This window comes from Oncorhynchus masou, chromosome 24 (assembly GCF_036934945.1).
Source record: "Oncorhynchus masou masou isolate Uvic2021 chromosome 24, UVic_Omas_1.1, whole genome shotgun sequence".
Taxonomy (NCBI): domain Eukaryota; kingdom Metazoa; phylum Chordata; class Actinopteri; order Salmoniformes; family Salmonidae; genus Oncorhynchus; species Oncorhynchus masou.
In genome coordinates this window covers 73,612,453-73,636,550 of record NC_088235.1, presented here as the reverse complement: position 1 = coordinate 73,636,550, position 24,098 = coordinate 73,612,453, and the positions used below count along the sequence as shown (strand labels likewise).

The following is a 24,098-nucleotide window of genomic DNA, read 5'->3' as shown; positions in this document are numbered from 1 at the left end:
GTACTGCACTGTGAAGTGCTACACAAATACACATATAATTGCTGTAACCTCTGGACAAAGCAGGTGCAAAAGTAATTCTGCCCAATAATAATGTAGAAAATCATTTCTGCAGCAGATATAGTATGCTCACTTTTCTCTGCTAGTTTCTTGGGTATTGCCTTCACTTTGCATTTATCAGAAGCAGGGTGCACTGCTGCCGCACCAGACCTCTGGGATATAGGAGGGAAGAGGACAGCACTACCGGAGCACTGCCTGTGGGGTTCACCCTGGCCCTGGAAAAGGGGCTTGGGTTTAGAAGGGGACGGGGCACCCTATCCACCTTTAGAGGTCGACCACTTCTTATCTTCTGGGGTCGCACTCAATGTCTGAAAGGGCAGAGTTTAGGAGACGGGTGATGTAAAGAATAGTCCATTAGGACTGCCCTCCTCTCAATGGTTTTACTCCTTGTTCTTATGCTCCTGCTCCAACCAAACTTCCATGTGGATATTGCCTTTGGGGTCCTATTGAACAATTCTCCTAGAAAACAAAAGGTTGTTTCACCGCTCTCTGCTGCTTGGGCTTCCTGCCTTTGTTTCCAGTCAAGGCCTCTTCTGGCTTTCTCACTGGGGCATCTCCTCCTTCTCTTGACACACAGGTCACAAGGCTGCAGTGGCTAATGTCAGATTCATCCCCAGTTTCATTCATGATATTCCCCATGAATGGTGCATAATCAATCTCCCCTTCCTCCTCCTCATCTGAGGATAGGCGTCAACTTTCACCTCTGTGGCAAGTGTGAATTCCCAAACGTAGCCATGGCCATCCTCACATCTCCAATTAATTTTGTGTGAGAGCTTGTGGGGACAGTGGGAGCCATGGCAGTGAGCCCAGGTGATTAATTTGCTCAGACGTTCAAGCATTGCACTTGCTGAGACATGGCAGATGGGCCATTTTAAATATATAGTTTAAAAAAAAGACAAATGTAAGCTTTTGAGTGTCTGAAAACCAGTGACAGTTTTATAAACTAATTGAACTGGCCAAATAGTCCTCTCAGGTTCTGTTGGTTTTCAAAGTCTCCTCAGATAACTGGAGAAAATACACAGATTGTACAAAAGATTAAGATCACCTGTTCTTTCCATGTCACAGACTGACCAGGTGAATCCAGGTGAAAGCTATGATCCCTTATTGATGTCACTAATTAAATACACTTCAATCAGTGTAGATGAAGGGGAAACAACTGTGGGAAGCTTTGGAGACAACAAGGGCCAGCATCCCTGAAGAACCCTTTCGAGAACCTTGTAGAGTCCATGCCCCGTCCTTTTGAGCTTGTTCTGAAGGCAAAGGGTGCAACTCAATATGAGGAAGGTGTTCCTAATGTTTGGTATACTCAGTGTACATTATAGCCGAGCAAAATGAACCTTAGTCTGAAAACTCAAACTAGTCTATAGTGTAGCTGTATAGAAGAGAAAATGTAGCCTAAATGCAAAATAGATCGGTGGAAAACAATTCAATTTCTCCTAATGCCCTTTACAATAGAGTGGTAATTCAAATCAATGACCAACCGTATTCTTGCATTTAAAACACAATTCTAGCCTATGCAATGTGGAGCATGAGTCGGTGCACTTGCTTTTGAAACATCAACAAGCAATCATAGAACATCGTGACAACACTCTACGTTGACTGTCATTAAATACAATCTGTCATTGGAATGAGAATGTTAGAACACTCAAATAAAACAGAAAAGTATGGAACGTTTTCACCACGCAACAATGCATCAGTTAACCACAAGGTGTCGCTCACACTTAGTGTATATAAAAAGAGCAGGCCACATGAACCTGAACATGAACCTGTCTCAAAATTAAGTCAATCGACATGACAAAAATGTGTGCCACTGCCATAATAATACACTACATTACCAAAGGTATGTGGACACCTGCTCGTCCAACATCTCATTCCAAAATCATGAGCATTATAAGGGAGTTGGTCCACCTTTGCTGCTATAACAGCCTCAACTCGTCTGAGAAGACTTTCAACTAGATGTTGGAGCATTTCTGTGTGGACTTGCTTCAATTCAGCCACAAGAGCATTAATGAGGTTGGGCACTGATGTTGGGCAATTAGGCCTGGCTCGCAGTCGACGTTCCAATTCATCCCAAAGGTGTTTGATAGGGTTGAGGTCAGGGCTCTGTGCAGGCCAGTCAAGTTCTGCAACACAATCTCAACTAACTATTTCTCTATGGACCTCGCTTTCGGCACGGGGGCATTGTCATGCTGAAACAGGAAAGGGGCTTCCCCAAACTGTTACCACAAAGTTGGAGGCACAGAATCGTCAAGAATGTAATTTTATGTTGTAGTATTAAGATTTCCCTTCACTGGAACTAAGGGGCCTAGCCCGAACCATGAAAAACAGCCCTAGACCATTATTCCTCCACCAAACCTTACAGTTGGCACTATCCTTTGGGACAGGTAGCTTTCTTCTGGCATCCGCCAAACCCAGATTCATCAGTCGGATATGGTGAAATGTGATTAATCACTCCAGAGAACGGGTTTCCACTGCTTCAGAGTCTAATGGTGGCAAGCTTTACACCACTCCAGCCGAACTGTTCTTGTGCTGATGTTGCTTCCAGAGGCAGTTTAGAATTCGGTAATGAGTGTTGCAACCGAGGACAGACGATTTTTACACGCTACGCGCTTCAGCACTCGGCGGTCCCGTTCTGTGAGCTTGTGTGGCCTACCTCTTCGTAGCTGAGCAGTTGTTGCTCCTAGATGTTTCCACTTCACAATAACAGCACTTACAGTTACCTGGGGCTGCTCTAGCAGGGCAGAAATTTGACAAACTGACTTGTTGGAAAGGTGGCATCCTATGAAGGTGCCACTTTGAAAGTCACTGAGTTCTTCAGTAAGGCCATTCTACTGACAATGTTTGTGTATGGAGATTGCATGGCTATGTGCTCGATATTATACACCTGTCAGCAACGGGTGTGGCTGAAATAGCCGAATCGACTAACTTGAAGGGGTGTCCACATACATGTGTATATATTGTGTATAATAACCTGCACATGCTAAACATTTCAGATGGAATCAGCCATGATTTGGATGCAAAGTAATTTCTCAAATTTCCTGCAGCATATTTCCATAAAAAAAAGATAGAAGCCTAGGCTAGGCATACTGTAAGTTACTTGAATGTGGACAGATTAAAACATTATCAAGAGTAAATTAATATCACAAAACTAATATAAATATGTGTTGAAATGCCATAAATATCCTTTATTTGTTGTACTCATCAGGTAGCCTAATAACAGCTGTCATGTAGGACTATAGGCCTATGTTGAACTATGTTTGTATTGGTTGGCTATAAATGGAAGCTACTTTGATGTCTTAGTGTATTCTTACTCGTATGTATTATTTCAAACTATTAGGTAAGGGTACATTACCTATATACAAAATATTATTTAGAACTTTTAAGAATGAATACAGCCTAATTGTTCATATATTCCCCTTCAGTGCATGACTCCCAAGCCCAGAGAGACATACATACCTGTGGCCTAATGTATTTTGGCTGTGTAATGATGAGTGCTGTAGGCTAAGCCTAGAGAGACAATGGGCTTCAGTCTGGTCGATGTGGGCCCCATCAATTATTCATCTATGGGCAGGTGTGTTACCTGCACCCAAACAGAAAAGTAATTTCCTGAAAGGGAGCATGTGAGGTAATTATTTATGGTGTGTTACCTGATACAGAAAGATCCTTGTGATATACTGAGTCCAGGAGCTTCAACTGCATATTTGCTCCATTCAGATTACGTTTATTTCATTCTCGCAGTATTTGTTCAATGTGAATATACATAGAGGCAAATCTGCTGTAGTGTATCCTAGCCATTTTGCATCAAATTGCACTCAACCCATCTCCATATGTTGTCTTATTGTTGTTTTTTTGTGAAGGGTAGAGGAATTTAGCTATTTTTTCAGGATGTTGCCATAGCAGTGAGGAGGAGTCTTGGGACCAGGTGGTACAGGAGGCTCGATCTCCCTCTGTCTCACTCCAGAAGCTTTCCCACATCAAAGGAGTCCCATAACCTTTGATGCCAGACAAGGTTGAAATTCGAACGACAGCAATCCGACTTGATAAGTGTCTGATTAGGCAGCTGTTACGGAACAGAGGGTATGTCACTGACACGGCAAAGAGAAGTAAGGGTTTCAATGTATACAATCTATTCCATACTGTTTTTGTCTTCCCAGTACATCTCCAATATTTGTCAAGGCCATGCTCACAGATTTAGGCCATCTTGTGAAAAAATAATTTGTTTTACTGTGCCCATAGGCCCAAAGCTGAATCTGTTTCTTGGAAATCGTAGCAACGCATTTGGATAAATAGTCAAAAATGATCTGCATATTTGATAGCGTCTTTGTCCTTAATTTGTTCTTTAGAGCAATGAAGAATAATGTATTGCCTATTTTCCTTTACAGTCGTCCACGAATTTACTGTGTTGGAAGCACAGGTTCAGCCATGCAATAACAGGATATGCCATTCTTTCAACACATATGTAGACAGTTGTATCACAAATTCATTCTGCATTTAAAAAAAATATGAAAATAACAATATTTTCATGGTCACGCGGATTTAATTTGCGACTGACAATTGACCATTTACAATCAAAGTCCATGGCCAACTTCTTTAAGACCGCCCTTCTCTAGCAACTCTCGTCTTGTCCTATCAGCACCCACTTCTCGTCTCAGACGCCCACAATTGTTCTGTTCTCCCCAATCGTTGGGTTTTACTAGGCTAATCACATTTCGCTTCTCTGTTCTCCGCCATTTTGTAAGGGTATAAGAAAAGTCAGCCAGGCTACAGACTTGTTGGTCTAACTTGTGTAGCTAGTTCCGTGTTGTGCAATGGACGGGTAAGTTCAAGGAAGAAGTTATGCTCTCGAGAAAAGAGCAACAAACTAACATGCTTTATTAAATATATCCTGTAACGAAAATGCGCTAGTTAACCTAGTATTGTGTTATTGTATTTTGGTTGCGATGGAAACATGGTTAAGCTTATTTGCTGTGCATCCGTGAGATACTCCGAGATGCTTAACGTCGTTAGTTACCAACCAACCAACATGGTTGCTTTGGCGTTGTAGTTAACACTAGCAGGCTTCCTTTTTTTGTGTCTTTTTTTGTTGTTTTTGTCTAGACTAAATTGCTCTTTGGTTAATAAAAAGCAAGACTGACGCATTTTGAGTGGACTAGTTAGCTTTTCTGTGGTATGGATGCTAGCTTGGCTAAGGCACTAGTTCTAGCCACTGAAAATTGGAACCACCTGTGGCAGTACGGCGTTGGATTAGTGTGTTGCAAGAATGTTTGCCAGGATATTGTATTGTAGATGGTCCTATCTACCTACCGTATTGTCTAACTTTGCTGACTGTTAAACTATAGCTTTTATCTTAGTTTTAGAAGTATTTCCATGACGTTACTAACGTGGCTATCCAACCATGCTTGTTGTACACAAGTAATACTTATGCTTGAAATTTAGAGTAAACAGTGAAAATATAATATTATTGGCTTGTTGTTAACCCCACATTTCTTCCAGCCGTCTAGAGACTGATTTGTATCCTATGGGATCTACTTACGTCACTGAACTAGAGTAAGTTCTTATTTTCATATACATTTTTAAATGCAAGGTGCCACTTCATTAGTTGTGAATATCGGATAATAAACATGATTTTTAGACTCATTTTCATATCACCTAGATTTTTTTGTTGTATGTTGGAATACATTTTTACGTCTCATTCATGTAGCACTGTGAGATGCCCGTTGATGCTAAGTAACCTCCATAATGGTGGTGATCAGGTTTCTCAGCATGCAATGACTTGGTGTGAGAATTGAGTGATTTGAGCTTTTGCATTGTCTTGCTTATCCTCCCCCTTGCAGTCAATGTAGCCTTTATTTGTGTACTTTGTATCAAGTCTACTCTGAAAACATATAATCCTAAAAGATGGAATTTAGTTTGATGTTTCAGTAGATTCCAACGTGTAAAGGAAGCATTTAGCATTTTTTGTTGTAAAATTGTCATGTGTGGGCTTAGAAACCACAAGGAATTTGTCATGGCTGCAGAAATGTGGCTTATGGGAGTTTGAGGGGCATATTTGCCACAAAAGACCATTTTGCATATGTGTATTCCTTTTGTCCTAAAGAACGGCACATACTTATGTTACTGCTTTTTTCAGCCACTGGTTAAATTATTTATATTGATCAGTGGTTGATCAATCTAATTGTAATTGAGAAAGGGTGGTAGTTGGGAGGAAGGCTTGAGAGAGCTTTTGGGCTGAGTTTCCTGGCTGTCTCACATGAGAAACAGGATGTGGAGGTTAATCTTCAACCGAGTGTCTGCCAAATACCACTCATTTTTCATGGGCAAAGCTGTGGGAAAGGGAACTGTTTGCTCTTTCCACCTTTAACATTAGGGGGTATCAAGGGAATGCTTTGCCTTAAATGCAGTTTAGACAATTGGTCAACCTTGTTTTTCTAATTGATCTTGGTAGAATTATACATTCTAACTTTTTACTTTCTAGTAATTCCTATTATGGACATTCAACATACATTTAGAAGTGGTGAGGCACTGGCAATCTCCCAAGTCTTATTTGTATTAAAATAATAAACTATCTGTAACATATCTATCACCCAACCTTAATGGTGGCAGTACAGCTCCAGATGTCAAATGCTATTGCGAATTTGGTTTATGAAACTTAACAATTTTATGTTCTGCATGATTCCTTTGAGGGGCAGCGGGTAGCCTAGTGGTTAGTGCGTTGGGCCAGTAACAAAGGTTGCTAGATCGAATCCCCGAGCTGAGAAGGTAAAACGTTTGTCGTTCTGCCCCTGAACATGACAGTTAACCCACTGTTCCTAGGCTGTCATTGTAAATAAGCGTTTATTCTTAACTGACTTGTGGGTTAAATAAAGCTTAAATAAAAATGACATGTCATTAGCTACTTTTCCATGAACTTGTCCATGGATTTTTGTCAACATTTAGAAGGATCGCATAGAAAATAAACATTGCGACATTGCTTTTGTAGTATAAACCTGGGTCCATGGAAACCTGCCTATTAACTTTAGTTCAGGCCTAAGTGCAAAGCACGTTTATTTTGCTAGTGTTTTTGGAAGTGTTTGGTCTTAAGTTAGCTTTTTCTGAGGTAACATCCTGCTCTTATTTTGACATAACTATTTTTTATTGTTGGCTTGGCAGCCCATGTGGCAGTTTTGCTTCATGTTACTGTTAGACACTTGGACAATAAAATGCACTTTAAAAAAGTTGAGTAGCCTAATTGTACCAGTGACTGACTGTCTGCTTTCCAACTTTTCTGCATCTGATAAATAAATCAAGTTAGCTTTTCTCTACCTTTTGGGGTTTCTGGATCTTTTAACCTTAATTTGGGCATTTTAATTTTTCATCCTTACTGCTTCTAACATTCCTGTCTGCTCTTTTCTTCACAGCAGTGTCCACGATATTACAGTTGGTACAAAGGTAGGCACCCTCTTTTCTCCTTTCGCTTTTCCTCTGCTTCAACATGTCAAGAGGTGTTTGAGAAGGGCTTCGGATTATAATGACCTATGGATGTAGCCGTGTGTGGATTTGACCAATTGTTGCTCAGGCTGCATTTGTTATTACGGCAGCCATGCAGACAATCTGCTCCATGAGAAATGAAAGCTTTCAAAGAAGCTAGCATGTGAAGGCACACCTACAACCAGTTTGGATCTGGCAGTGGGAAATCCTGTTTGCTTAGGTTGCAAGTTTTTAATTGGCTTCAAGTCACCCAACAGGTTCCTTTTGTTAGCATTTTTCATGGTAGTTGACTGATTAAAACGTGTTGTGGAACTGTAGAGGAGGCATGCACCAAGTAAAGGATACAATTAAGTGGAAAGCCTCCCTAATGTTTTCTTTCGTGACATTTGGCTATACTTTTTTAATGGGGCAAGCAAAAGTAAAACACTCTGCCTTCTCACTGGTAACCAGTTACCAAGCTTACATTTCCCAAACTGTTTTCATCCTGTGTGGTGAGAACATTGCTGTTGCTGTGGAAACAGTCAAGCCTAATTATTGGTTGGCTTTGGCATTGTCGGGAATGCTCTTGCTACATTCCAGTTTTCTGGCTCCTCCAAGCGCTAGTCTCGCTTAAGGACTTGTCTCTTCACTGATACACCAGCACATGTCCCAGTAAGTGTTAGCCAATTGTAATGCTGTACCACTCATAGGCTGGTCCCATACTTCCCTCGAGTCCTTTCTCAAGAAAATGTCTACTTTTACCATCAAATGGCCCCTGCAGTCTATTGGCCAGGGCTAGTTAACTTGAGCAAAAGCAGATGTTTCTAGATGGTGGAAATCTGAGGAATTTTATGCTCTATGCAGCAGATATGCAGTTGTAAGTGCTGTCTCATTCCCCTGATGGATGTTGAGTGACTCCAGGATATGTGGTTTTGGGATGGTGAGCAAACACACGGAGCCGGTGTTCCTGACTCTGTGCGTGTTGCACGTCTATGCTCTACAGACTGTTACTGCTGCTTCCCAGGTTGGTCTTGTAAGGCCACCCCACAGCAACGGCATTCCTCGCATCTCTTTTTCGCAGAGATAATCGTCTGTGGTATGTACCTAGCCAAGGGGGACTCTTAGCACACAGCACAAAGACTGATTCTTACAGGTACCACGTGCATATGAGAAGGCCATTTTGTTACATGCAAGCCAGCACACATCGGTAACCTTAAGGTGGTGGTAATACATAGCCAGGTTATCTTCACAGGAAAAGGGAGCAGTTTGCTGGAATGTGGGTGTTTTTTTCACTCCATTTTTCTAATTGCTTCTTGTGTTTCCTGTTCTCCCCCTGGGGTGTGTCATTACAAACTGCTGGCCTCAAAGAATGGCCTGTTGACTGTTTCAAAATGGTTGGGAGGCTCTTGGGTGGAACTGTGTAATTTGGATCAGTACAAATTGTTGCCCCTTAACATTTAGATAGCAAAATTGTAACCAGGCGAGTGCAACATTTGTATTACTTTGATGTTATTGTGATATAAAAGGCCTATATTTTTTGTAAGTGATAGTTATCCTGGAGAAGACTGCAGCTATTTTAGGCCTATGTAATAGTTAATGTCAATGTTCTTGTAATGCACAATATGGAGGTGTAGTGAAAAGGTTCAATCCTCAAATGTAATTTTTTTTTTTCCATAGGCTTGGAAAACTGTTTATATATATATCTTTAAAAAAAATATATATAGATTTTAAAGATGAGGAATAGGTAATTAAATGTAACGACTAGGCCTATTTACCTTGGCTGTGGAGATGGCCTCTCAATCTCATTCCTCAAAGATGGGAGAGGGTGGTGGGGTGAATGGAACCAATTGACCACATGCAAATGTGTTTGCCCCCATTTTCAACATGCATGTTTTTCCTCTGGTCTCTTTCCCCCACACAATCTGTTTAGGGAAAGGATGGTATGGGAAAGGGCTGGGTGGCCTGTTTGACCATTTCAGTCGCCATTGGAAAAAGTTTCTAGGTAGCCAGCATATAGGCTACGAAGTAGATTAAAACTCACGGCAGCCGCGACTTAGTGGCTTTAAGGGGTTCAGATACACCATTAGTGTTTGCTGGCTGAGAGTACTAGCACTTCTGAACAGAACTCGCCAAGTGCGCAATGATTTTTTTCATGGCATGAAACATTTCGTCAGTCCGATGTAGACAGCAGGTGGTCCCTAAAACACAGCGCTGTGAACGTTAGGGATATGAATGCTGGATCTAACTTCGGTGCAATGTGCATGAGCTTTGAGGCAGAGGATTGAATTGCCGTTCAATAATTTACATGTTGATAAGTGACAAGCTCTCACTTGGCCACCTCCAAGGCCCCCTCCCCTATTTTTATCGGAACTGGCCTTTTAAACTTGTTTTGCGAACATTTGTGTGCGGCAGGGTAATTGCCAGGAGAATTTGAAACCTGGCTGTGGGTCTGAAGAGAATCAGTCGTGTGTATTTAGGCTAAGAGTCACGGGTGTGGCTTAGCAGCGCACCTCACCTGGAGCCACAGTCTAGGGTTTCTATGGGGACGGAGTGACATTCAGTGCTGCCCTGGTAACGACCCCATTCTTGCGGTGCATTGTCTCCTGCTTGCCTACTCAGTCTTTTTCACCCCCACTGCTTTCCCTCTCCACACCTTTCTAATCTTTTAATTTAGGCCCTCTGAAAACTCCATTAGAAAACCACTCACTTCATTAACATTGCTAACCAACTGAAAGCCTTGGCACAGCTTTTTAAAGCATTGCATCTTAACTGCGTATTCTAACAAGTCTTGTTCTATCTCATAGATATTTTGTAGGACATAATACTTAACGGGCTTATCTTTTGATAACTGAATACATATCAAGTGTTATGTCTTCAATCAATAAGTTATATATTTTTTAACCGAACAGTCTGGCCAATTAAGTAGAAAGTTCTCCTTACCCTTGTAAAAGCCATTTGAGTGTTAGTGGCAGACAAAGCCTGCTCTGTGACTTGGCCTGCCAGTCCTGCTAAGTGTTAATTTTTTTATTTTTAGTCTGTAGCCGGATCAGGAACATGCTTTTTGCTACCAAACATCTTTTGCAAACCTTTACACACAATCTACACGTGCCCCCCCATACCCCTTACATATGGTTTTCATTGAGTCCCGCACCAGTGGAATTTTGAGGGGTTGGTGGGGAGAAGAGAGCACATTCTGTTGCCATCTCAGCACTGCGGAAGGCTGTTTAGCTGTGTACTCCTTGTGTTAACCAGAGAAAGCTTCCCGTCCACATTGTTGCTAACATGAAAAGTGCTGGCTGGCTGGTGGTGAATCATTTCCTTGAGAGTTGTCTCTGTTTCCCCCTATTGTTGGTGCTATAGACTATAGAGGACAGATGGTGTTCAGCCTTGTTTTACACATGCTGTAAAGCATACTACCTCTGTTTTATAGGGTATTGTATGTTTGTTTATGGCTCTGTATTTGTTTAAATCAGGTTTTACTATGGTTTTTGCTTTTCTTTATCAGTATAGGCTCATAGTTCAAGGAAAATATAGTTGGGCTATGTAGGTGATATAAGAAACTTATAAGTTTGTTTCAAGCAAAATTAGGTGGAGGCTTTTAGCTAATTTGATTTTTGGGGGATTGGTCCATCGACTATGGGGGGAGTGTGTGAGCAGGCCACCATTTGAGCCATCACCCCCTACCAGTACCCACCTGAGTTGTGCCAGACTGCAAAGTGATGTACCACCAGGCCCATGACTTGGGTTTCTGCTCCCCCGTCCCTCTCCCGCCCTCTCATTCCTGCTGCTTGGCGACCCAGAAACCGAATTGTTTTTTTCCTCCCTTCCCACTGAATTCTCTGGTTCCCTCCCTTAAACCTATGTCAATACGGATGACCCCAACATGCATACAAGCGCATGCATGCACATGAAATGCAAGGGCAGTGGGGGTTGGGATGGAGAGAGATTGGGTTGTCCATTTACACCCCCCCCCCTCCCCTACCTTAGGCCATAGAGGACTTAACGAGGTTAGCAAGTCCGGCCATTGTATCCCTGTCAGTCTGCGTATGGTCTTATCTATGCGCATTCCTCTCGTTTTTCTTTGTCTGTTTCTTCTACTTGCTCGCGGGCTGTAGACTCAGGTTCACATAACTCTTCATGTTAGCTAAGCAGCTAACCTTCTCCTGTTCCCGTTGTCACAAGACAATGGGTCACCCGGTACCTTCATACAGGTCCACGGGAAAGGCTAGTAAAGGGACAGCCTAGTAGTCCATCTGTTTGTTTTGGCTGTGATGGAGGGGACCTGTGCCAAGATTTGTGATTGTCAATATTGTTTTTCACATTATTTTGATAGGTCAAAGTGGGTGGTTTTACCTGTGGCTGTTACGTGTTTCTTTTTTTGGTCCCAATGCATACGCCGACAAGACGTTCCTCCCACTTCCATTGTAAACCATAAGTCTTACCTAAAAATAAAACGTGAGAAATGTACTTTTCAGTCATTGGGCTGGTCATGTCTTTAAAATGATGCTGGTGGTGCAGTTCTGCATTGGTCTCAATAGCATGTCCTTCTCCCTTTGCAGAGAGGATCAGACGAGCTTTTCTCCTGCGTGGCAAACGGACCCTATATAATGACCAGCGCAACAGGTCAGTGTTTAAACCTCCGTTTTGTATTAATATCAACCAAGTAAACTTTTGAATACACTGAGCGACGTTTGAGCACCACCTCTTACAATTCTGATCTATTCGGCTGATTTATCAAAAGGGTGTACATCCCAACAGTAGGCTCTCTTGCTCCCTCTCCTCCACAGCCAATGGCAACGACAGCAAGAAGTTCAAAGGTGACATAAGGGGCCCGGGCATCCCGTCACGCGTCATCCACGTGCGCAAGCTCCCCAACGACATCAACGAGGCCGAGGTCATCTCCCTGGGCCTGCCCTTTGGCAAAGTCACCAACCTGCTCATGCTCAAAGGAAAAAACCAGGTAAGTGGTCTTGCATGACAACCCTAGCTCATTCGCTTTAGCAGGGTTGTCTTGCCCTCCACTCAGAGGGGATGGGTGTATTAGTTACATTTACATTTAAGTCATTTAGCAGACGCTCTTATCCAGAGCGACTTACAAATTGGTGAATTCACCTTCTGACATCCAGTGGAACAGCCACTTTACAATAGTGCATCTAAGTCATTAAGGGGGGTGAGAAGGATTACTTATCCTATCCTAGGTATTCCTTGAAGAGGTGGGGTTTCAGGTGTCTCCGGAAGGTGGTGATTGACTCCGCTGTCCTGGCGTCGTGAGGGAGTTTGTTCCACCATTGGGGGCCAGAGCAGCGAACAGTTTTGACTGGGCTGAGCGGGAACTGTACTTCCTCAATGGTAGGGAGGCGAGCAGGCCAGAGGTGGATGAACGCAGTGCCCTTGCTTGGGTGTAGGGCCTGATCAGAGCCTGGAGGTACTGCGGTGCCGTTCCCCTCACAGCTCCGTAGGCAAGCACCATGGTCTTGTAGCGGATGCGAGCTTCAACTGGAAGCCAGTGGAGAGAGCGGAGGAGCGGGGTGACGTGAGAGAACTTGGGAAGGTTGAACACCAGACGGGCTGCGGCGTTCTGGATGAGTTGTAGGGGTTTAATGGCACAGGCAGGGAGCCCAGCCAACAGCGAGTTGCAGTAATCCAGACGGGAGATGACAAGTGCCTGGATTAGGACCTGCGCCGCTTCCTGTGTGAGGCAGGGTCGTACTCTGCGGATGTTGTAGAGCATGAACCTACAGGAACGGGCCACCGCCATGATGTTGGTTGAGAACGACAGGGTGTTGTCCAGGATCACGCCAAGGTTCTTAGCGCTCTGGGAGGAGGACACAATGGAGTTGTCAACCGTGATGGCGAGATCATGGAACGGGCAGTCCTTCCCCGGGAGGAAGAGCAGCTCCGTCTTGCCGAGGTTCAGCTTGAGGTGGTGATCCGTCATCCACACTGATATGTCTGCCAGACATGCAGAGATGCGATTCGCCACCTGGTCATCAGAAGGGGGAAAGGAGAAGATTAATTGTGTGTCGTCTGCATAGCAATGATAGGAGAGACCATGTGAGGTTATGACAGAGCCAAGTGACTTGGTGTATAGCGAGAATAGGAGAGGGCCTAGAACAGAGCCCTGGGGACACCAGTGGTGAGGGGCGCGTGGCGAGGAGACAGATTCTCGCCACGCCACCTGGTAGGAGCGACCTGTCAGGTGACGTCCAAGCGTGGGCCGCGCCGGAGATGCCCAACTCGGAGAGGGTGGAGAGGAGGATCTGATGGTTCACAGTATCGAAGGCAGCCGATAGGTCTAGAAGGATGAGAGCAGAGGAGAGAGAGTTAGCTTTAGCAGTGCGGAGCGCCTCCGTGATGCAGAGAAGAGCAGTCTCAGTTGAATGACTAGTCTTGAAACCTGACTGATTTGGATCAAGAAGGTCATTCTGAGAGAGATAGAGGGAGAGCTGGCCAAGGACGGCACGTTCAAGAGTTTTGGAGAGAAAAGAAAGAAGGGATACTGGTCTGTAGTTGTTGACATCGGAGGGATCGAGTGTAGGTTTCTTCAGAAGGGGTGCAACTCTCGCTCTCTTGAAGACGGAAGGGACGTCAGCGGTCAGGGATGAGTTGATGAGCGAGGTGAGGTAAGGGAGAAGGTCCCCGGAAATGGTCTGGAGGAGAGAGGAGGGGATAGGGTCGAGCGGGCAGGTTGTTGGGCGGCCGGCCGTCACAAGAAGCGAGATTTCATCTGGAGAGAGAGGGGAGAAAGAGGTCAGAGCACAGTGTAGGGCAGTGTGAGCAGCACCAGCGGTGTCGTTTGACTTAGCAAACGAGGATCGGATGTCGTCGACCTTCTTTTCAAAATGGTTGACGAAGTCATCTGCAGAGAGGGAGGAGGAGGGGGGGGGAGGGGGAGGAGGATTCAGAAGGGAGGAGAAGGTGGCAAAGAGCTTCCTAGGGTTAGAGGCAGATGCTTGGAATTTAGAGTGGTAGAAAGTGGCTTTAGCAGCAGAGACAGAGGAGGAAAATGTAGAGAGGAGGGAGTGAAAGGATGCCAGGTCCGCAGGGAGGCGAGTTTTCCTCCATTTCCGCTCGGCTGCCCGGAGCTCTGTTCTGTGAGCTCGCAATGAGTCATCGAGCCACGGAGCGGGAGGGGAGGACCGAGCCGGCCTGGAGGATAGGGGACATAGAGAGTCAAAGGATGCAGAAAGGGAAGAGAGGAGGGTTGAGGAGGCAGAGTCAGGAGAAAGGTTGGAGAAGGTATGAGCAGAGGGAAGAGATGAAAGGATGGAAGAGGAAAGAGTAGCGGGGGAGAGAGAGCGAAGGTTGGGACGGCGCGATACCATCCGAGTAGGGGCAGTGTGGGAAGTGTTGGATGAGAGCGAGAGGGAAAAGGATACAAGGTAGTGGTCGGAGACTTGGAGGGGAGTTGCAGTGAGGTTAGTGGAAGAACAGCATCTAGTAAAGATGAGGTCGAGCGTATTGCCTGCCTTGTGAGTAGGGGGAAGGTGAGAGGGTGAGGTCAAAAGAGGAGAGGAGTGGAAAGAAGGAGGCAGAGAGGAATGAGTCAAGGTAGACGTGGGGAGGTTAAAGTCGCCCAGGACTGTGAGAGGTGAGCCGTCCTCAGGAAAGGAGCTTATCAAGGCATCAAGCTCATTGATGAACTCTCCGAGGGAACCTGGAGGGCGATAAATGATAAGAATGTTAAGCTTGAAAGGGCTGGTAACTGTGACAGCATGGAATTCAAAGGAGGCGATAGATAGATGGGTAAGGGGAGAGAGAGAGAATGACCACTTGGGAGAGATGAGGATCCCGGTGCCACCACCCCGCTGACCAGAAGCTCTCGGGTGTGCGAGAACACGTGGGCGGACGAAGAGAGAGCAGTAGGAGTAGCAGTGTTATCTGTGGTGATCCATGTTTCCGTCAGTGCCAGGAAGTCGAGGGACTGGAGGGAGGCATAGGCTGAGATGAACTCTGCCTTGTTGGCCGCAGATCGGCAGTTCCAGAGGCTACCGGAGACCAGGAACTCCACGTGGGTCGTACGCGCGCTGGGACCACCAGATTAGGGTGGCCGCGGCCACGCGGTGTGGAGCGTTTGTATGGTCTGTGCAGAGAGGAGAGAACAGGGATAGATAGACACATAGTTAACAGGGTACAGGAGAGGCTACGCTAATGCAAAGGAGATTGAATGACAAGTTCTCGAATGTTCAGAAAGTTAAGCTTACGTAGCAAGAATCTTATTGACTAAAATGATTGAAATGAAACAGTACTGCTGGAGTAGGCTAGCTGGTAGTGGCTGCGATGTTGACACTACACTAATCAAGTCGTTCCGTCGAGTGTAATAGTTTCTACAGTGCTGCTATTCGGGGCTAGCTGGCTAGCTAGCAAGGTTGATTGTGTTCGTTACTTAAAAGAACGACAATAGCTGGCTGGCTAACCTAGAAAATCGCCTAGGCTACACAATTGTCTTAGATACAAAGACGGCTATGTAGCTAGCTAGCTACGATCAAACAAAACAAACCGTTGTACTGTAATAGTTACTACAGTGCTGCTATTCGGGGCTAGCTGGCTAGCTACGTTAGAAGAACGACAATAGCTGGCCAGCTAACCTAGAAAATCGCTCTAGACTACACAATTGTCTTAGATACAAAGACGGCTATGTAGCTGGCTAGCTACGATCAAACAAATCAAACCGTTGTACTGTAATGAAGTGAAATGAAAATGTGATACTACCTGTGGAACGACGCGGAATGTTGACCGGGTAGTTGGAGTTCAATTCGGTAGAGGTTGGCTAGCTGTTGGCTAGCTAGCTAGCAGCATTTCTACGTTAAGGACGACAAATAGCTGGCTAGCTAACCTCGGTAAATTAAGATAATCACTCTAAGTCTACACACTCTAAACTGCACAATTATCTTGGATACGAAGACAACTATGTAGCTAGCTGACACTACGCTAATCGAGTCGTTCAGTTGAGTGTAATAGTTTCTACAGTGCTAGTGGACAGTGGATGTTAGCTAGCTGCTGGGCAGATACGTTAGGACGACGAAATACGATAATTATGCAATTGTCGTTGATACAAAGACGGCTATGTAGCTGGCTAAGAAGAAATTGCTAAGATTAGACAAATCAAACCGTTGTACTATAACGAAATGTAATGAAAAGTTATAAAAAGTTATACTACCTGCGGACCGAAGTGTAGATGCGGCCGCTCGCTCCAACTGGAACCGGAAACGGCTGTTACCATTTCATAAGCTAGTAGTAACCAACTGTTACCCAGAGTGGAGCATACAACTGTTGTAGTAGTAGAGTGAATGATATCCGCAGCTGGACTTGTGTTCTTATGGCATTCTCCTGTGTCCAGGCCTTCATAGAGATGAACACTGAGGATGCAGCTCAGACCATGGTCAGCTACTACTCCTCGGTGACGCCGGTCATCCGCAACCACCCCATCTTCATGCAGTACTCCAACCACAAGGAGCTCAAGACGGACAACTCCCCCAACCAAGTGGTGAGTCATTCTGCTGCAGCTTCTTTCTTCTCAACAGTTGCATAACCCTTTATCTGTACAGGCTTACTACTTCTGGAAGGCCATAAGAGAAGGCTGAACTCGAGTGCGCTTCATGTTTTCAACATTACTTGGACAAAGGAGCATGTCTACAAAACACATCAGCAAGGGATTTCAGCTGCCACCCTGAACCTTTCATAATTACTCTTCATTCATTGACTTTCATTTTGTAGTTTTCTCTGAGCAATTAGTGTTTGATGCTTAGAGCCAACATGAAGTGGGTTTCCTCCACAGCGGACTAGTTTGCTATGGTAGTGTTCACATTTTTTATTTTTTTTATTTTGAATTGGAGTCTTGCGCTCTACTGTTTCCTGTATTGCTGGGTCAAAATGACTCATTTGGAAACATTCTGTTCTTGCCAGGGCTTGTGTGGTTGCACAAACAAACCACCAGTCTACTTGTCAGCTAACTTGAGCCAATCAGAATGAACCTATATTCTGCTGTGTTGCTGAAAATGGAGCTGTCTGCATTCGACTGCTAATTTGTTCAACTTACACTGTGCGGAATAAAGTAGGTCTCAAGTTTACCTTTCCCTGAATATCTTGCAGGGGTTGGACCCGGTTCAGGGAACAACTGAAAACCAGAAAATAGATTTTTTTCAAGGAACTGAAATGCTTCCTGGAACAAAAGTGATCCATAATGTTCCAGAACAGAAGTGTTACTTTAAAAGCACGGGAACAGATTAACTTTGCATCCCAGGCACACCAAAATCAATTGTCCCCAAACAAAGCGCATGTATGCGAAGTCCTCACTCAGACTTATTCCAGTGTCTACCTGCATGCTAAAAAATCTTTGCCAGTGCATGTTTAGGCTACCCTCCCCTGTCCGACACATAGGCTACTGTACTGACCTTACAAGCTTGATTCAAAAGATGGGGATTTTCTTCAATTAGCAAGAACAGGAAATTTTCCCAATGCTTGTCAAGGATACTATAGGCCTAGTGATCGGGTTTCACGTTGGATTTATTAACTAAAGTAATATGTGTTTTTAGCTTAAGTTGGTTACCTAGTTGTCTCAAAGAACATTCAAAGTTCCTCTATAGGAGCCGCTCCTCGTAGGTATAATTCTGTGCCTAAGATACCCAGCGCTTTATGACTCCTCAACCCTCTCGCTCTCCCCACCCGCAAAATCTGTTGCATCTTGGGCCTTATTAAGCTACACTTGTCTGTTCGTCATGCAGGTAAACAACTAGCTTGCCTGCTCCATCCTCACTGATTGAAGTAATTTAATGAGATAAAGGCAAAAATAATTGACTTCACATGTAAATTAAAAAATTTAAAAAAGTATAATATAACCCCCCCCTGATGGAATGATATAAACCAGTACTTTTTTGAGGGTTTGAACCAGTTCACAACTTTTCTGCTGGTCAGAACAGTGGAATGAACGGGGGAAAAATGGTGGTTGTGTTCAGACCCGACGTGATAGGAAAATAATTTTGGTTCCAAATGATAACTTATGGTCTAGTGTGTACCATGCACCCTCCCAACAAGACCCCCCCCCCCCTTTTCTAAACACATTCCTGGGAGACCATATGCCAATGGCGACCAAAGGAAGCTCCAGCTGTCTTCTCTACTCCTCCTTCAAATTACTCTACTCTGGTCTTATCTGCTAATAGGTCAATGAAGGTAACATAAACACTGCTGCAGTGTAGATGAACATTCCCAGATGTTTGGGTATTGCTGGTAGAAACTAGGTTTCCCTCCATGTTCCTCTGTTTTTCTTCTCACCGGGTGTTTTACTCTCAAACGGGCCCCAGAGTTTCCACTGTGTATACAAACATGTCACGGACAGTGGTCAGCAGCACCCTGGAATGTAATTTTTTACTTCCCAAAATAGTTATTTTTACTGGCATTTTCTTGTAAATGTCCAGCAACTTACCTGAGGCTGTTTAATAAGAACATTTGGAACATTGAAACGTATTGACTCTCTGTGGGAGTCAGGTCAGCTCTATCTGAGCGTTTGTAGATTCTCTTGCTTCTTGCCACTTCCATTGAACCATCTTCCTCTCTTCAGAGAGCCCAGGCGGCACTGCAGGCAGTGAACGCAGTCCAGGCAGGGGGCATGCCCATGGCAGGGGGCATGCCCATGGCAGGGGGCATGCCCATGGCAGGGGGCATGCCCATGGCAGGGGGCATGCCCATGGCAAGTGTGGATGCCTCAGGGGGCATGGGCGGGCACAGCCCTGTGCTGCGCGTTATAGTGGAAAACCTGTTCTACCCAGTCACCCTGGACGTGCTGCACCAGGTAAAACACACACTTTTCAATATATTAATGACTGTATATTGGTCTGAGCTTGTATTCCCCCTGACCATGCCTTCTTTGCATGCAGATCTTCTCTAAGCTCGGCACAGTGCTTAAGATTATCACCTTTACCAAAAACAACCAGTTCCAGGCCCTGCTGCAGTACTCGGACGGTCTGACCGCACAGCACGCTAAACTGGTAAGTAGTGCCATCTACCTGTCACAATAATATACAGCAGTTCTTATTCCCCTCCCATTTTTCTTCATTGTGTTTAACTTTAATGTGTTCTAAGTGTGGAGTGTGGGGAAAAGAATAGCCTGAAAGATGAATGAGCAAATCCTTGGATGCAGTCTAATGTGAAGGTAACCTGCCAAAATGACTAAGGTCTCACAGCACTCACGTCAGTAGCCATTTTGTGCTTTGAAAGGCTGTTCATGACTCAAATCAACACCACCATCCCAGAAACCCTAGACCTACTCCAATTTGCATACTGCCCCAACAGATCCACAGATGACGCAGTCTCAATCGCGATCCACACTGCCCTTTCTCACCTGGACAAAAGGAACACCTATGTGCGAATGCTGTTCATTGACGACAGCTCAGCATTCAACACCATAGTGCCCATGAAGCTCATCAATAAGCTAAGGACTCTGAGACTAAATGCCTCCCTCTGCAACTGTATCCTGGACTTGATGAAACACCGCCCCCCCAGGTGGTAAGAGTTGGCAACATGTCTTCCACGATGATCCTTAATATTGGGGCCCATCAGGGGTGTGTACTTAGTCCCCTCCCGTATTCCCTTTTCACTTTGTGGCCAAACAACTCCAACACTATCATTAAGTTTGCTGACAACGATGAGACGGCCAATAGGGAGAGTTTGTCAGAGAACTGGCTGTGTGGTGCCAGGACAACAACCTCTCAATGGGAGCAAGACAAAGGAACTGATCGTGGACTACAGGTAAAGGTGGGCCAAACAGGCCCCCATTAACACTAACGGGACTGTATTGGAGCGGGTCAAGTGTTTCAAGATCCTTGGTGTCCACATCACCAACGAACTATCATGGCCCAAACATACCAAGACCGTCAGGAGACTAAAAAGATTTGGCTTGGGTCCCCAGATCCTCAGTTCTACAGCTGTACCATTACCCAGTCCATCACTGGTGTCAAGCTTCCTGCAATCCAGGACCTATATACTTGGCGGTGCCCCCCCTCCCTGGTTTTACACAGCTGCTACTCACTGATTATTAATGCATAGACACTTTACCCCTACCTACATGTACAAATTACCCTGACTAACCTGTACCTCTGCACATTAACTTGGTACTCTATTACCCACTCTATATAGCCTCATTTAATTGAGTTTTATTGTTTATTTAAAAAAAATACTTTAGTTTGTTAAATATTTTCCTAACTTCTTGAACTGCGTTCTTGGATAAGGGTTTGTCAGTAAGCATTTACAGTAAGGCATACATACAGCTGTTGTATTTGGCGCATGTGAGAAATTAGAATTGATTTAATGCTGAAACTGTTGCCCTGTGGTGAAGTCTTTAGATGGGCAGAACATCTACAACGCCTGCTGCACCCTCCGCATCAACTTCTCCAAGCTGACCAGCCTGAATGTGAAGTACAACAACGACAAAAGCCGCGACTACACGCGGCCTGACCTGCCCACGGGAGACAGCCAGCCCTCCATCGACCACCAGGCCATGGCTGCAGCCTTCGGTGAGTACTATGGTGAATACATTTTAAATTTACCTCCTTCTTCCCTTCTCATTTAGACATGATTGGACAGGTGGAAGCTATGCAGTTGAACCCGTACCCTTCACCTGTCCATTCATTTTCAACATGTAATAATTGAATATTTTACATCAAACTAAAGGTAACTAATCAATTAACACTCCTCTGTATCTATGTGTGTTTCTCCAGGTGCTCCCGGGATCATCTCAGCCAACCCGTACGCAGGAGCTCATGCCTTCCCCCCGGCATTCGCCATTCAGCAAGCTACAGGTGAGTCTGATCGTCCTCTTTCTGACACCTGCCTCACTCCTAACCAACATTGATGGATTGTAGTTACACAGACCTTTTCACTAACACTTTACACTTCAAGGGGGATGCTGGCCTCATCCACTACCATTGAATGTTAACACTACAACTTTGAAACTTTTGCGGACCTTGACCTATTAGCAGTCGTGCTCAGCGGCTTCCAGTCCGGCCTTTACTCTATCAACCCATTCACTGAGTTAAAACTTTTTTTTTTTAAATGTCTGCCTCCCGTTTGCTTCCCTCTGCAGGCCTGACGATGCACGGTGTCCCTGGAGGCCTGGCTCAACTGACCATGCCCGTGGCTGCAGCCGCGGCGGCTGCAGGCAGAATGGGCTTCCACCAACTCTCCGGTGGCCACTGTGTCATGCTGGTCAGCAACCTCAACCCAGAGGTTAGTCCTTCCTTGACTCCCTCTCGACCCGTAGTGGCCCAAATGGGCTGAGTTGAGCTGTGAAGCCTCTGTGGATGTGGGTTTTTATTCCTGTTCCCTACCCTGCGCCCCAAAGTGTGCACTTGCTCACTCACACCGAGAAGTTGCTTGTCGTAAGCATGGGCTACCTCGTGAGTTTTCACAATTTCTCGCACCAGTACATTTCTTGTAATTTCATGCAGGGGAGTGAATGAGAGCACACTTTGGGGAGAGAATTGGACTGCAGCAGATATTCAAAGATGTATGTTCCAGTTGGCCCACATGACACACGCCAAGTAAATTGGGCTGTGTATTATATGCTGGCTCTCCGAGTAACAACATTGATGTTAATGTATCCACTTCTATTGAATGTTTTTCAGGCCTCTCCCTTGACCCACCCACACACAAACAAACCTTGCGTTAAGTCATGCCTAGGTGATATAGAGCCCCCATTACTGTCAACTTCCTGCAATAATGCAGTGTAGCAGAGCTCTTGGCTTTTCCCTAGTGTTTTTCTTTACGCCTGTTCTCCCCTGAAAGTGTTGTACCATCCCCGTTACCGAAGTTTCGCTAGCAGTAGATGCGAACACTTAGGATACACTAACTTAATGAATATTAATTAGTTTATTCATTCAATCACTATTATTCCAAATATTTGCAAGTTTTCATTCAAATTGAAGATTAGCTTTAGGTTATTTGCACCCTCATACATGGCTATTATTTACCATACATCCAGTTGGACCTATATATTGTATGTTAACTGTGGAATTTCTGAACATTATATTCATCAACGTAATTGTACAAGTCCCTCTTAATCTACTGAGCATGCTAAAACTTTAAATTATTGGACAGCTCATTTCGTAACCTCCGTACATGCAGTGCGATTTTTCATCAGATTTAGAGGCAATATTGCTTTTATACATTTAACATGGCCTTCAGCTTAAGCCCAACAAACATTTCTAGAATCATTAATTTAAAGAATGTATCTCTTCAATAGTAATGGTGCCCGTCAACACAGACAGAATTATAGAAGTATTGTCTCAGCCTCATGTGTATCATTCCTCCTAGTTTCATTGTTGGTTTGTAATCTTCACTCTGATTTAAAGCACATTCTATACTGGATGGAACACTTCATATTTCTTTGTATACTGACCTTGTTTTTTACCTCCTTTTCTTGTTTCTCTCCCTCCCATTCCCCCTCCCCCTCTTTTTTGGTTTTAATACCTTCACCTGGAAACTTTTTTGTTTTGCCAAACTGACTGCACGCCCCATGAATTCCCTCTCCCACTTTCTTCTCTCAACCATGATACCACATCATCCATTGTGTACACGTCACATTCATATAAACTCACACGTAAACATATCCATTTATCTTTGCTCATATCATATTGTTACATATACCACCCCTCCACCACCGCCACATCTCCTCCCATTCTTTGCTCCTGTCCAATTTATTAACCCTCATGATCCAACCACCGTTTTTTGTTGTTTTTGCCATTCCCCGTGGAACTGCCTCCGCTGTGGATGATATGTTGAACCTCCACTCTCCTGCCTCCGATCTTTTTCCTGTCCCTTCCTCCCTCCGCTGCCTTCCTCTGCTGTCTTATAAAGAGAGTTACGCCCCAATGCCTCTTTATTCTTTTCGGTATGTTATCATTAGCACCTTTTTTATTATTACTACTTGTTTGTTCTGTTTTCTTTTTCTTAACTAATTTGTTTCAGTTTTTTTGTTATTTTAGTTTTCAAATATTTTGCGTGTTGATTTGAGACACTTGGCAAAAAGTTGCAGCATTTTCATGGGGTTTCTGTCTACCGCTGTCTTTAGAGGGATACTGATTTGACTTTATCAAACTATTTTCTTTCTCTGGAAATGGTCTATAGTTATGGTTTTGAGTCTGATCTTCAACTTATGCCAAATTGGTCAAGAACACGTGGACCTTAAATGCACTTTTGGGCCGACGTCTCAATGCTGCAATTTTCGGTCCCACGCTATATGAATATTGCAGACTAGTCTTAATACTATGGACCAATTTCATGTCAAGAAAACCTATGAATAATTTCCAGATCACAGTTGAATATTCCTTTAAACATAGTGCAAATGACAAGACTGCACGTTGTGTGTGTTAATTTATAAGAATATCTTGTGGGAAGTTCAGTGAGATGCTGTAACTTTGCCACTGTACATTTAGATTTATCATCTGTCTATTGTCATAGTTTGCATGTTTGATTTTTGTCATCTTGCATGCCCTTTATGAACGCTGTGTCAATTGCTTTTGGTTAATGGTCAAGACTCCCATTTGTGCAGAGTACATATGGCCAATTTTGCATTCCTTCTGATCCTTATTCTAAATTTCTGA

The 24,098-nt window shown here is 44.3% G+C and overlaps 1 protein-coding gene across 4 annotated transcripts in view; it reads left to right on the top strand.

The window, feature by feature from the left end:
* Window positions 1-4,769: 4,769 nt before the first annotated feature.
* The window catches only part of LOC135512603 (polypyrimidine tract-binding protein 1-like), a 29,031-nt gene continuing 9,702 nt past the window's right edge, over window positions 4,770-24,098 (top strand). The window contains exons 1-12 of one of the 4 annotated variants that reach the window (XM_064934800.1): window positions 4,770-4,873; window positions 5,551-5,604; window positions 7,455-7,485; window positions 12,063-12,126; window positions 12,291-12,463; window positions 16,844-16,990; window positions 19,061-19,291; window positions 19,377-19,487; window positions 20,834-21,011; window positions 21,216-21,296; window positions 21,581-21,723; window positions 23,353-23,386. In XM_064934800.1, coding sequence (XP_064790872.1) covers window positions 4,866-4,873; window positions 5,551-5,604; window positions 7,455-7,485; window positions 12,063-12,126; window positions 12,291-12,463; window positions 16,844-16,990; window positions 19,061-19,291; window positions 19,377-19,487; window positions 20,834-21,011; window positions 21,216-21,296; window positions 21,581-21,723; window positions 23,353-23,386 — 1,255 coding nt within the window. In that variant the 5' untranslated portion in view covers window positions 4,770-4,865. The other 3 variants (XM_064934799.1, XM_064934802.1, XM_064934801.1) reach the window with 3 other exon arrangements.